General features: G+C 36.8%; 1 protein-coding gene across 2 annotated transcripts in view; it reads left to right on the forward strand.

The window, feature by feature from the left end:
• The first annotated feature begins 462 nt into the window (after window positions 1-462).
• Window positions 463-15,393, forward strand: part of nhsl1b (NHS-like 1b) — a 166,240-nt gene continuing 151,309 nt past the window's right edge. For both annotated transcript variants that reach the window (XM_056445450.1, XM_056445452.1), the window contains exon 1: window positions 463-1,004. In XM_056445450.1, coding sequence (XP_056301425.1) covers window positions 683-1,004 — 322 coding nt within the window. In that variant the 5' untranslated portion in view covers window positions 463-682. The remainder of the gene's footprint in view (window positions 1,005-15,393) is intronic.

The following is a 15,393-nucleotide window of genomic DNA, read 5'->3' on the forward strand; positions in this document are numbered from 1 at the left end:
CACCTATTTAAAAAACACATGTACATATTCATAATTTAAATTAAGACAATATATTTAAACAACATTTTTGTCAATACATTGAGATATAAGTTCCATATATGATATATGTGCAATCCGAACATGAACTTGGATGTCATATAATTAATTTGCATATATTGCCATCTATCAGATTTTTACATGGGCTACTACTTTATATTAGGTGTTGCAAAACATTTAATTACCCCTCGTTTTTTTTGAACATCCTTTCAAAGGTGGTGTGTAAAATATAAGAAATACTGAAAAGCATTCCGTATTCATCCAGTGAAATACATTCATACAAAATACCCATCCCGGGTTTTCCTTGCAGCCGGTGCTGAATGCAGGTAACCGCTCCCTCTCACAGTGCTGCGGATCCGCCAATCCAGTTCCATCTTCCACAGGTGGTTAGGAGCCTTCTCCGTGTTTTCCATATACTTTCACTCCACTTTTTCGTCTCGGCTCAGTGCTTTCAAAAGCATGTTCCCCCGATGCTCGTGAACACCACCAAGCGCAACGTCCCGGGCTGCTTCTGCATCTTTCAAAAATTATGGCGGGACCCTTTGTAAACAGACCTTCTTCTCGCGGCAAATTCTGGGACACGTCGTTTGGATTTTAGACAACTTCTTCTACCCGATGCTCGCTTCAGATTTGAACAGGATTTAAAATGCCGTTCCCCCAGAGAGCCGTTGAACCTCAGCTGCTGTGCCGGTTGAGAGGGAGCGATGGACCCGAGAAGAGCTTCATAACAGCGGACGGTCGCAGAGTTCGCAAACCGGTTTTGTTTTCCTCTCTGGAGGAAGTTTGTTGTCATACGTTCACCAGCATCCTACATCAGCTGTCCGATCTATCCCGACACGCCAGTGACATATTCCTGGGAATTGAGACTCAAGCTGGGCTGATCTCACACAGGACATCGAGGATTCAAGCGCGTTTGGAGAGGATACAGCTCACAGTGCACACGCTCGACCCCAAATCGGTTAAAATACGTAAGTTTAGCCCTGTAACTTTACTTGTTGCCTCCATAAATATTTAGTGACGCATTTCTGACGTCAACTTAAGGTAATAAACATACACACGACCCATAGTATATACAGTATTTTCATATTTCATCAATTATTAAACACTGACTGAAGTATGCCTGCTAATTACTTATTGATTGAACTCTAAATCATATTTTCTTATGCTACTATTGATTCAGAAGAACACGTTTATTGAATGTTAATGTAGGTTTTTAAGACTCTCTGCATAAACTATGGATTGGGTCTGCTAGACAAAAGGCGAGTGTGAATGTTATGGGACAGAAGCAGAACACATGGAGCGGTGTTGGTGTAATTGAGGTGAGGTGAAGAGAAAGCAGTTTCCCTTAAGGGCCGAAGTCCTGTCAAAAGTGATAGATCTGCTTTAACGTACCATCTGCGCCCACCGACACCCCACAGCAGAAAGACAGCCCACATTCATTAGGGTGCATAGATATGAAGAAATGTATGCAGCAATGGGTGCGTTAAATTAGTCAAAGTGACAGTAAGCACATTAGCAGGGTTACAATAACACCTTTTCTAGTACTTAGTTTTTTTTTTTTAACTTAGCGCCACTGTTCATCAGATTACTATGGAAAAAGTGGAAATATTTCTAAATAAAATATAAGCCCATGATGATAATTAGAAATGTTTATTGAGCCACAAATCAGCTGAAAAGTCAGATTTGTCATTTCAGGAATAAGTTGAATGTTAATTATTATATATATTTATTATATATTGCGATATGGCAATAATCCAATCTCGATGATTATTTTCCATATTAAACGATAACAATATATTTCAATATAAGTTGTACTTCCAGATTTAAAAGAGAACCCCAGCAATGACTGAAGACACAAAAATTAGAGGGTCCATTGAAATGCATAACATTTGCAGCCGATAAATATTCGGTGGCCGAAAACTTGGTACATGTCCAATATTAACACGCTTTTAGAATCCCATTGTTGCATATTTTAGCTGTGTGATTTGCTCTTGGATCAACATAAAGTTAAAAAAGTCCAGAACTTATTGTTATTGACATCAATTTTATCGCTATTCGATATAATATCGTTTATCAGCCCAGCTCAAGTTTAAATATAAGTAATGTTTTGCAGTATTTCTGTCTTGGTGAATATAAGATTTAGGTTTTGGAAATACATTTTTATCTCAAACCTTTGAATGATTGTGTATACAGTATTAATAGAAAGATTCAGCATATATGAACAATCCCACATTTCTGTCATATTTCCATTACTGGAAGTAGGAACTATTTTAGTTATAGGAATGCCATTTAAGGAACAAATTTAGCTCCTCTGAATAGGGTTAAACTCGGCACAATATGAACTACCAGTGGCAATTTATGCAATGCAAATAGGAGCACAGAAGCTCCTCCGTACACAACTTTCAAATGCAGAGAAATAATAGATAGTATAATTGTACTGGTGTTACTAAGTAGTATTATGCAATGCAGCATCTGCTGTTTTTTTTCTTTCTTTTTGGGGCTTTTCTGTGAAGACAGCCGGCCGGTACAAATGTCATCTCCTTACTAGACATTGTTTGTTTACTCTTGTTTCCAGAAGTCAGACGGTAGTGTTATTCCAGACGGCAAACAATGATTGGTCAGGAAGCAAGGTGTAGTCTTACATGTTTGTTGTCCACGACGTGACAAAGTTAGGAGTGAAAGTTGCGGAATTTGACACAGTGACTGTCATAACAGAGAAAAATTGTGAAGCTGTTGTTACCAGAATGAACACATTTTTTTCTCTCTCCTCAGCTCAAAATGTTACAAAAGCACACAGTCTCTGCACAAACCCCCTAATGGGAACTGAAACTTTACTTTGAGCAATGCTGGAGTCGACACTGAAGCTCCTTGCTCGCCTTTTACTTTTTATGCTTTCTTTGGACTGAATCAGACACACTGTACATTTAGGCCTGTCACAATAATCAATATATCGACTTATCGCACAACACATGGACATGACCTCAATCATTTTTGGTAATGAAATATATATCACCCAATACATAAAAACAATTCTAGCAACATTTTAACTGATTGCGCAACCTCTCTATCTCTTTTGGAGGTATCAGTGTCAGCATGGTTAAAAAAAACACTATTTGCTATAAGTTGCTATAGTAAATTTTCATGTGGGTTTCTGACAACTGAAAATAGATCTGATAGCAGATATCATAGCCTCTGTTACTTTTTACCTTGCACTGTTTTGTTAACATATATTATTCTTCATTTGTTTAGGGTATACCTTTTCACATTCTGATTACAATACCTAATTATTAAATTGTTAAAAGGACTATAATTAAATGAAATATTTTTAAGAATAAAATATGATATGTTCTTTGGAAGAGTGTACTTGTATTGTGATAATATTATATTGTCATTCTGGCATTACATGAGCAGCATAAAATGATCTTTAAATGACAATAATATCATTTATCGCAATACATTTTGGTGCAATATATCGTACAACAAAAATAAACATTGTGACAGACCTATGTACATTGGTGTTGTGTAATAAACTGTCTTCTATAGGAAAGTTGTGTGAACTGTCAGTACTGCTGCTAATGGCATGAGTCATCAGTGAAGGTGAATAAAGGCTTCCAAAGGGGGAGGATGTCCTTCGATGTTTTACCCTTGAGATGATTCCTTCTAATGAACAATAGCATGTCACATTAGATGCTATAGTATAGACAGACAGGATGCATGACTCACTGCTGTTATCATTACTGGTATCGACAACAGTCTCATCACAATTCTGAAGTATTTTACAGTTTGGTGTGTCATTTACAGATTCATATGAATGCTATGTCATTCTTGAGTTTCGACTTTTATGATGATCTCTGTGCTTTGTAAAAAATGAATATCTGTAAAGTAAGAGTTTTTGTATTTTGTGATTAGCAAGTGTTTTTTTTGCGGTTGTGAATAGCATTATGGGACCTTGATCTGTGCTCTGTCAGGTTTTGCTCTTAAAAATTAAACTACAGTTCAACAAAGTGACTTTTTTTTGACATTTTAATAGTTTGAAATAATATTCATTTATTCATTCATTCATTTTCTTTTCGGCTTAGTCCCTTTATTAATCAGAGGTTGCCACAGTGGAATGAACTGCCAACTCATCCAGCACATGTTTTACGAAGCGGATGCCCTTCCAGCTGTAACCCACCACTGGGAAACATCCATACACACTTATTCACACACATACACTATGGACAGTTATGTGTGTGAATGAGTGTGTACGGATGTTACACACTTAGCCAATTCACCTGTACCACATGTCTTTGGACTTGTGGGAGAAACCGGAGCATCTGGAGGAAACCCACGTGAACACAGGGAGAACATGCAAACTCCACACAGAAACGCCAACTGACCCAGCCGAGGCTCGAACCAGCGAATTTCTTGCTGTGAGGCGAGCGTGCTACCCACTGCGCCACCGTGCAGAGAGAAATAGAGAGAAATAAGGATATGCATATGTTGAGATTGAATTATAATTAATTGTTTACATGTGTTTTTGAGGCCTGCGATTGTGTAATGAATTTAGAAAGTATTAAAATTGTACCATTAGTAACATTAATAATGACTTATTTTATTGAATTGTTTATTGTGATGCATTTCCATGGCAAAATCATCCCAATCAATCTAACATTATAAATTTGTTCCAGATAGAGATATAAAATCATCTGGTGAATTGTATTCATATCGCAATATACATTGCAGATTAAAATATATTGCAATGTTGCATATTTCCATTATCGTGCAGCCCTAGTTGGCAGTCTATTCCGCTGTGGCAACCTCTGAAATAGAGACTAAGTTTAGGAAAATGAATGAATGAATTACAGAAAATGTACTGGCAGTTTATTACAAGGTTTTTGTACCATAGTATACTACCCAGACAATATATCACTTTAAATTATTAAGAATATTAATAAAAGTAACTTAAAAAGAAAACTTTTCAAGGTTAAAAGTTGTTGGAAGATAGATCAAGGTCCATAATGCAATTCACATTCATAAATAAACGGGGAAAATAAAAGCATTAATCAAGATAATTTACCTATATTTGTAAGAGTGTGGTTTTGCCGACTATTAGGATGTTTTCAAAAGAACTCAAACTTGTTCTATACTTACAGTTTCTCATTTGACTGGGTTAAATTATCAGCAGTCATATATATTTTTCCACAGATGAGTTTGTAAGAATTGGAAAATTGTAGGCTGTCACCACAGCCCTGTTCAGCCTACATGTTTTCAGTGTAAATATGAAGTCTTCATCTTTATGGTGGACGTCATTAATATTTAATTGTCTTCTTGATATAGGAAGGAGGAGGAGGATAAACAAAAAGGATAAGAAAGGATTGTTTACATTGTCTGCTCCTCAGTTTGTATATTGTTTCAGATTTGGTTTACGTGAATTGATAAATTTTTTGTTCCTTGTGGCTTATCCTATGAGAAAGGAGTTAGACTTTAGCTCATTAATACTTCAAAATAATAATAATAATAATAAAAAACACTTAAAGGGCATGGATAGCTGCGAGCGGAAAGGAGGGGAGTGGGAGTGGCAGGGGAGAAAGAGGAGGGCAAGCAACTGTCATCTGTCAGTGGCCCATACTGACTCTGACTTAAACAAATATACAAGGTAAAACATGATTAACTGCAACATTTTAAGCTGGAAAAGTTCAAATCAAATGAAAAAAAAAACAGAAAATTCTGTTTGTCCTTTTAAAAGTGTATGCCCTGCTACATTACATTAATCTACAGAAAATGTAATTGTACATAACTACAATTATTAATACTATAATAAATATAATTGTTTACATACACAGTACACACTTTATTGTTTCAGCATCAATATCACAATGTATGAATCTGCAATAGTCACATCACAGGATCTCCAATGTTAAGTTGGGGTTCTCATTAACCAGAAAACACAGTTCAGACAGAGCATGTGAATTGTGGAGTTATCACAAAGTTTAACACTAACAGTGAAAGATTTTTATTTGTATTTGTATTTAAGACCTGTAACTGTGTAGGATTTCAAGCAAATATAAACAAAGAAGTTATGAAGTTTGAAGCTTTCACAATGCTTATTTTTATATAACTAAGACTATACAGTGCTGTTTTACATGTGATTATTAAATTTCTGTACCTAAATACGGTTAGATTCTAGGGAAAATCGTAAAACAACATTCATGTCTTTATTCTGTTGTATTCATCTATGTTTGTAATTAGTTTTTTATGTTTTATGCATGATTCTGTATCCCAAATAATCTAAAACCATGGTTTTTTCCAAATAGACTTAAAAGTCAATGAAATTATCGCAGACAAACAAAATATCACAATGCCTGTTTTTTTTCTTCAATATGGTGCAGCCCTACTATAAATGTGTATATAACGTATAAATATAAAAAAATAATTATGCACAAAAAACTGTACATAACCCACATTTATACAGCCCAGAACACTAATAATAAAAAGCTCATCCACACAGCAACAGATGTGGGTTAATCCACAAAAGTTTATATTGTTTCGCCTTTTATCCAAATGACACTGTTTCTGTCAACGGTTCAGAGTTGTTTTTTTTACAGCACTACATATTAGTGTGACATACATATTACACTGTTTTAACCCAGTTTTCCCATTTCCATCTGAAAGAAAACATTTCTTGAAATGATACATGAATAACCATGAAAATTTTAGAATCTGCAAAAAAAAAAAATTGTTGCTATCTGGATACAGCCAAAGATGAAGAGTGACATTGAAGTGTGCAGTGAAAGCAGTATGTAGGGCTCTGCTGAGGTGGAGGACATCTCTCTTGCTGAATCCCCATAGCTAAATGGATACACAATGCGGTGCAGGTCCCCTGCCTATCTGAACCATTGGCCCCCACCATAGCTGTTGAGGTAAATGTGGATGAACTGGCTGCAGCACATATAGAAGATGCATTGGAAATTAAATTCTCCAATACTTTTCTCGCAATAGAAAAATGCTTGCTACACACAAACATTAGATGTGTTGGTACTTGGTAGTTGATGGTCAATCAAATGCCTGCTGCCAGAGACTGCCCTGACAGCATCACGGGGAAAGCCATGTAACATCCCCGAACGCCTAATTACCGAGCGGTCTCTCAAACTGACAGGTCTGTAACTGGAAAGCATCAGATGTTGTCATGAATAATTAAAAAACAGTGTCTTCTGATAGGACAAGAAAACTCAGTCTAACAAATAATAATGCCACACCAATGCGCCATTGAAATGCTTTTTTATACCAATTTTTTAAAATCTGTTTTATCTATTATTTTCTGTAAAGCTGCTTCTGACTATGATGTGTTTAAGAGTTTATATGCAACATCCTTCATTTATTCTTTTAGGAAAAGAGAGATCTCCACTTAAGTATCATACTTAGAGGGAAAATGTGCTTTATGCAATTTTAAAGTTACATGAAGCTTGAAGCACCCAAATCAGAACTCTGTATCGGCCCATCACCATGACAAGGAATCGGTACTCCGTATCGGCTCCAAAAATCTTCATCGAAGCATCCCTGATTATGATGTGTGTTTTTGTTGGAGGTCAAAGGTCAAAGCCTGTGTTTGTGAATAACTTAAAGGTGTTGGGTCAAGGTCAGATTCTGTTGGCCTTAGAGGAAATCACATGAAGACTACAAGCTGGACAATCAAAGATTTTTCAATTATCCAGACATCATTAAAACGGAAACATTTTAACAAATATAAATAAAGAACATTTTAAAAGAATATATTATGACAAGGGTATCGCTACGTAAAACATATGCCGAAACAGTTGGCGGTTCATTCTGTTCTGGCGACCCCAGAAAAATAAGGGACTACAGTTTCCTCTAGGAATTTTTTCAGCTGTGGTGGCAGACTCTGTTGGGCTTTTTACACAGATCTACCAACTACCTGTGGAAGAGCGATTTAGTGCGTTTATGTAACAAGTGTGCATCCAACATTTATTAGGTTTGCTAGGAATATTTGTAAATGTCTCCAATAGACCTACAGAGAGGCACTAATGGGTCCTGAATTAAAGTGAAACGGTTATAAACTCCAACAAGATAAAGTCATTGTAGGCAGAGCCATAGACCTTTAACTATAAATAAAATATAATGGAAACTATGTTCGTCATAACTGAAAGCTACGTCGTGTTTGCTGGCCTCACGCATCACGCACCTGTCAGTTAGTCAGTCAGTTAGCATGTCACCTTAAAGGGTTAAACAAATAACACACAGCAGTACTACGATTACAGAAAAGTTCATGCTTATAATTCACTTACCTTTTAATACGTGTTGGTGTGATTATAACGCACTATTTTAAAAAACACTCAATGTTTTGAATGAGAAGCTGTAATGTAGCCGTGGCGGGATGAATTTTGGTGTGGCCCCCCGCCATAGAAGAATGTAGCGGAAACCATGGACTAAACCGAAGGAAAATTAATGAATGTAATAACAAAAACTTATACATTAATGCTGGCACTTGACTTCTACCAGGATTGGAAGTTTATCTGAAAATTTTGTTGATTTATTTTTTTTTCGTGAGCATTGTGAGTTTATATCTTATAGTTTGTTATATATAGTTAACTTAAGTAAACATTTCAGCTTTGATTATCACATTTTAACTTAAGCTTATAATTCTGAGTTTATGTCTTGCGATTCTGACATTGAGACATACTGTAACTGAAAGAAATAAAGTCATAATTATGAATTAGCCAGTAATCTCTTAATTGTGAGAAATGAAGTTGCAATTCTGAGAAAACTAAATCTTCAAACACACATTCATACATATTATCTTCATATTTGGCATTTTTCTCTCCGTATTTTAGTGTGCATGTCCATCTCTTCTTCCACACTTCTTCTAGCCTAATGCTTGACTTTGTTTTGCATATGATGGTCTGAAAGGGTGGAGCTGATCACACAAACAATAGTGCTTTAGTTTGCTATCTACAGTATATCAGTGAGTAAATGATCACACCAGTGTGTGTTGAGATCAAGAGATTGCTCTGTTCTCTGAGTGTGTGTTTACTCTACAAACCTCGGAGGTCTAATTAGACCTCATTTAGTTGTGCATGTTAATGTTTGTTGTCTGCTAGTAATCTCGGTGTGTGTTTGTGAGTGCGCATTTATAGCTCAAGCTTTTCTGTGAGCTTTTTTGGTAGTCAAGTGGTAAAAATGATCGTCATGTAGGGTTTGTAATTTCCTTAAGTGATGCATTTGTCTTCTACTTCTTTCTTTAAGTTGCTCTCTTTATTTGGTGTGTTTTGTATGCATGGACTCAGAAGAGATTTCTGGGTCCAAGTCCAACCCAAATCCAAAGCCAGACCCAGGGAAAACTGTCACCTTTAACCTCTGGAGAACTCGTCATGGGAAAACAGCAAAACTATTCTTCATTCTCTGACCACCAGACCTCACTCACTGATGTATGCAACAATGGCTGGTTTCACACACACATGCCCTCCGTGTACCTACAGCTTACATTCTTAGAAATGTACTTAAATATATAGCCTCAAATGCACATCCGCCTTTGGGGCAAGCTATTTTCAAAAGCCTGGTCAGTCGACCACTAAATGCACTGATTCACATTATACTTCATTTTACATTTTGTTTCCTGTGAGACTTTAGTCTCTGAATTGAGGGAATTTCCCGACAGGCTACTTTAAGGGTCTCTCTTTTAGTAATATTTATGTTTTTGAATGTTTGAATATTTTAATGGAGGTATTTTAGTTCAAAATATGGTACTGTAATCGGTATATCTGTGGTACTAGGGATAGCGCGATATATCGGCGGCCATATCGTTATCGGCCGATAAATGCTATGTTATCGATATCGATCCGAAATCAAAATTAGGCCGATATCTTTAAGCATATAATTTACGTAATTGTACAGAACTGCCTGCCTCACGCATACGTGGGCTAAACTTGTTCAGACTTGTCTAGTGCATTATAATGAAGCTCACCTCACATTGTTTGTTCCTTCAAAGTCCATCCTGTCTTTGTGTGGTATTGTTGTGCGTTAATAACACAATAAGTAACCATATTTCTTATCACCTGATTGTCTTTGTGTATTTTGGTTTAAGTCGTCTCAGGAAAAATATTACATGTGAAAACATAGCAGCGATGCACATGTGCTAAATGACTTGTTGGGTTGTTTGTAATCTATTATGATTATTTGTTCTTATCAACATGTTGCCTACTATGTGTTGTTGGTGTAAGATTGTATTCAGTTTGATCTGCATATATATGATGATTATAACGAGCGCATGTTTTTTCATCGATCATTTTCCTGCTATTGACAGCAAGAATGAACATAGAAGCGTTGTCTGTTTGACAAGCAGCACCTGTGTTCAAAAGAATCTAAAACGCCGAATGGGACGTATTTATGCTGCATTTTCTAGAGTAATACTGTCTGTATTTAGCTTTTCGATTGTACGGTGACTCTGAACTGTCAAAACGCCTCTCAAAATGCCTTTTCGGACATTACATATTTGTACATATAATATGTGTATTACTCTAACACGTTTTATTCAAGAACATTTGAGCTGGTTTCAGTTCTTAGTTCTTTCATTTTAATTTGGCTTAAAATATATTTAACTTGTTTGTTAATTAAGTCTCATTTTGTTAATTATTTTTATACAACGGTCAAGTTGCATGTTAATTTGCTATGTGCAAGGAAAGGGAAATAATTTTTGGCATGTTGATTTATGTAAAATCATGAATATAGGTCTATATAATCATCTTGCAATTTGAAAATTATACCTTTTTCACTTTGAGTAGGCTATTTAGTTCATAAGATCATTTCAAACTGAAGTTTTTAAAATGAAATAATTTGTTCACTGTATAAAAATAAAACATTTAGAAATATTTATATTTATCAGCTATAGTATATCGGCTATCGGTTATCTATATCGGCCAAAAAATCCATATCAGTGCATTCCTATGTGCTACTGTATCCCTGTATTGGCATATTGAAAAGTTGGTCTTTTTTGGGACAAGCTGGTTGTAACTAGCTAGCTTACTGTTGAAATGTTTTATTTATTACTGTTCAGCATAGGGCGATGTGGTGGTGCAGTAGGTAGTGCTGTCGCCTTACAGGAAGAAGGTCGCTGGTTCGAGCCTCAGCTGGGTCAGTTGGCGTTTCTGTGTGGAGTTTGCATGTTCTCCCTGCGTTCGCATGGGTTTCCTCCGGGTGCTCCGGTTTCCCCCACAAGTCAAAAGACATGCGGTACAGGTGAATTGTGTAAGCTAAAATTGTCCATAGTGTTTGTGTGTGAATGAGTGTGTATGGATGTTTTCCAGTGATGGAAGGGCATCCGCTGTGGAAAACATATACTGGATAAGTTGGCGGTTCATTCCGCTGTGGCGACCCCAGATTAATAAGGACTAAGCCGAAAATAAAATGAATGAATGTTCAGTATAGTAGTCAAAACATTAAGATGTAAAGAAAATGTAAGAAGTTTTTTCTTCATTTTTAACCTCTTTTTTTTTTACTGTAGACAATCTTTTTTTTTTTTTTTTCAGTGTAACCTTTCCAAGTTTTTTATGTTTATGTAATCAACGATATGAATGATATGCCAGTAACGATTCTGGAAATTTTGAGAACAGTGCAGAAAATAGTAAGCGAGCAGTGAGCATAAACCTATGAAGCCTCATCTCCATTAAAATGTTTTAGTTGTGTTTTCTTCGTTTGCTCATACCACTTTAAAACGGGAAATCCACCCCTTATAAGTGCTGCGGTTTTAAGCCTGCAAAAGCCACAAGGATTTAAAGTCAGATAACATCAAGCCTGGACCATGTGAAAGTATGATGGACGCTTTTTTTTCCAGCCTGAGGACCCTCTAACATGTGGATAGTGTCCTCAGCAAAGAGCATTAGTGTTGTTATAGTGTTCAACATCTACTAGCTACACATTACTATTTTTTGATGCCACAAAACCCCAGTGTGCAAACATCTATAAAGCTGATCATTCACATTACCTTATTAGTCCATCCCACCCAACAGCACTTCAAAATGTATGTCTGTTCTGGCACAGCTAGTAAAGCATGTCCAGAGGGCAAGGTATGGTGCAGCGGGAAGCATTCAGTTCAAGAAGATTACCCAGACTTCCAAATGGGCCTTTTAGAATTAAGATGTTGCATGCTCTTTTATTTATTTTGTGCTTATTATCCATATTTATGAACGCCTAATATCGGAGGGAAATTGTATATACTTCCTTCATATACCTATTTGTGCTGTCATTGAGCCTTCCACAGAATATCATTTGCATATCTCTGGATTACACACTGGAGGCAGCTGCTGGGCTCAAAGGCTAATGAAGTGTTCAGGTTATGTAGTTTGTTGGTTTTTTATTGATTAAGGTATTTTAAGTGTATCATTATGGTGTTTTGGTGTCTTCTGAACACAACATGTTCACATCATCCTACATGGTCACGTTCAGTCTTCTGAACATCTGGAGGTTAAGTAAGATGGATTAAAGGTGGAGGGAAGATTTGAAATCGCACGCACATCGGGGAACAGAGTTGCACAAAGAACAGAATAAATTGAGTAAGACGGATGAAAGATGTGATTATGTAACAGGTTTTGATGTACTGACGTCTGTCAGACTTTAATCTTTGACGCTAGTCATCATTTTGCCAAGTAGATGATGATGATGATCCCTGGTAGAGAGGCTATTGTCTTACTCTATAATAATATCTAAATAATAGGGGTGTAACTGTATGCATTCATCCTGAATATCATAGTACATGGGCAACAGTTTGGTTCATGTTCTCTGACAGTGAGTACAGTCAGTCTAGATGTGCCAGTCACCAGAGATGGACGGTAAAAGACCACAGCTGTGCAAAATTAGGGCATATTCACAATAGGCGCGGTGGCCTTGAACCGTTCCTAAGCGCAGTTTGATATGGCCCATTTCCACTGAGTGGTACAGTACAGTACGGGTCACCTTTATGAGGCTTGCGTTTTCACTGCCAAAAGGGTACCAATGGGTGTGGTGTATGACAGAAAGTTTCAGTCGACGTCATTCTCTCTCGAGGAAATGTCAAAGTAAAGCTGTACAGGTCTTTCATATATCTTATGAGAAGCACTTCCTTCAAAACAAATGGATCATACACATAAATACTTGTGTATAAATGTTCATTACTAACATTTCTATAAACAGGATTTGATTGTAACTGCAGATCAATGATAAAAAAATAGCCTACTGTAATGTCTGCAATAAAAAATGACAATTAAAGTTATAAATGCAACATATGAACACATACAGCCTCTTACAGTCTCCAATATAGTGCAAATTACAGAAAAACTACACACAGCATACATTAGTCCTTATTTGGGTTCAATAACAACACGCAACACACATCTTCAGCAGCACATGTAACCTCTTGTTAGAAAGTAATTCCATCATTCTGAGTTCATAATAGTCCAAAAGACGATGATAATAGTTAAACGTGGCAGTTTGTTCATGTTTCAGGTTGCTGAAAGAATCATTTGCTGCTTTGTTTTTCCGAGTTCTTCTTGTTTCTTCGCGCTTCACCCTCGCGTTTGTCCTTGTCTGAAAGGATAGGATGTCAGAAGCACTTCAATAATCACAGGCACGTTATTATCATCAGCTCAAGAAGTTCGTTATTTCAAATATAGACACGCGGCGAGCTCTCTGGAGAAAGTGAAACCGATCGCACTTTTAGACGGGCTCATAAAACAAAAACAGGACAGAGCCGATGTTGTTCTTCTTGGCTTTGTGACTTCATCAAGACGACGACAAGGTTTGTTTGAGCTCAGGTCGACCATGGCTTGTTATTATACGTATATATTATTACAGTGTAATGTCTCGGCTGTTTTTTTTTTTTTTTTAAATGACAGTTTCTTTGTTTTCATTCTCCTGGCTTGTTGCAGTAGCGAGTGACTTATCTCTGTAAACAAATAGCATCCAGTTGCGCGTCTAGCTCCACCTTTTGGCACCCTTTTGTTGTGCTAGGTACCCTTTGTAAAGGGTACTCAAAAGTGGTTAATTACAGTTCGCTTTTAGGTACCTTTTGATAGTGGAAATTGCCATGAAAGCGTACCGAACCATACTGTACCACTCAGTGGAAACGGGCCATTAGCCTATTGTGAGTACACCCTTGGGCTATCCACACATAATGCGTCTTTTTTCCTTCTCCGTCATGTTGCCGTCAAGTAAAACAGTTATAATTCCAACTGTCAATTTATACAGAGACTTTCAATGCTTCTCCCACCATAGAGTTCTTCTGATTGGTTCACTGCTTTGGAACTGACACTGATTAGCGACACTGTTTAACGAAATTTGCATGTATATAATGGACACTGTCCAATCTTATGCACACATAAGCTAGTCTGTTGTCCCACATGTACAAGAGCAGTAATTAAAGAAGTTGCCTCTGCGTCTCCTTTTGCATTCACAGCAGATGGATGCACCTCCTGTTCTAGCATTTTCCAGTTTTTTAAAAAGAGATTTCAGTTTTGAAGCTTCTTGAATTAAAAGTTAATGCACAGTGTTTTGATATTGTTTTAGGAGACGTTTAAGCTTTAAAAGCTTAATAAACAGTCTCCAAATTCTTTTTTTAAGTTTTCAGTTCTTTAGCTGCTTGTGAAAAAACACTTCTGCCTGTTCAAAATAAAGAGAAAAAGCAAGCACTGGGAATTTGTTGCTTAGTTCTTGTACTGTGCCCGTAATGTCCCCAAAACTGAGGTTTCTACAGAACTTTGATATCTGTAACATTACATCCCTTTAAATATGTATCTTAAGCTTTGTCATCCAGCATTTTAGAAATCCCTTCAATCTACAATCCTGTGTGAGAATAATAACTTACTCTTTACTGAATAGTTTGTTTTCTTTTTGTTTTCCTTCTCTGACTGTTATTCACACTATCATTCTGCAGTTGGAAGCTTTCTTGATGTCATTGTCTTTCATATATTGAGAACTCCAGATATGTGTGACCTGTGTTTTGTTTTCGAGTCCTTGATCGCACTCCTTTAGATCTCACATCTTCTTCTGCCTGAGTGTGACCTGATCCATCTCATCTGGCCTCGGCTGACCTCATATCCTCTTATGAAGCCTTTATTAGACCGACCGGTGATGTATCGTATACCATGTTTATGGAGTTTATTTCCCATTCTAAAGCCAGCTGGATTACTGTTGGCATTACTATGCTATGCAGGAGCTTTAGCTTCTGCAGATTTGAAAGATGTGCCGTTTTGTAGTTGAAGCCTTCAGTTATGGGGATTTACAGGCACAATCCAAATGCATGAAGCAAGCATGTGCTTTTCATCTCAAAACAACATTTGGGCATGACTTGTGAATTGGAATTTGGTGCATGGTTCACACGCTTTGATTCTC

This window comes from Danio aesculapii, chromosome 20, assembly GCF_903798145.1.
Source record: "Danio aesculapii chromosome 20, fDanAes4.1, whole genome shotgun sequence".
Classification (NCBI taxonomy): domain Eukaryota; kingdom Metazoa; phylum Chordata; class Actinopteri; order Cypriniformes; family Danionidae; genus Danio; species Danio aesculapii.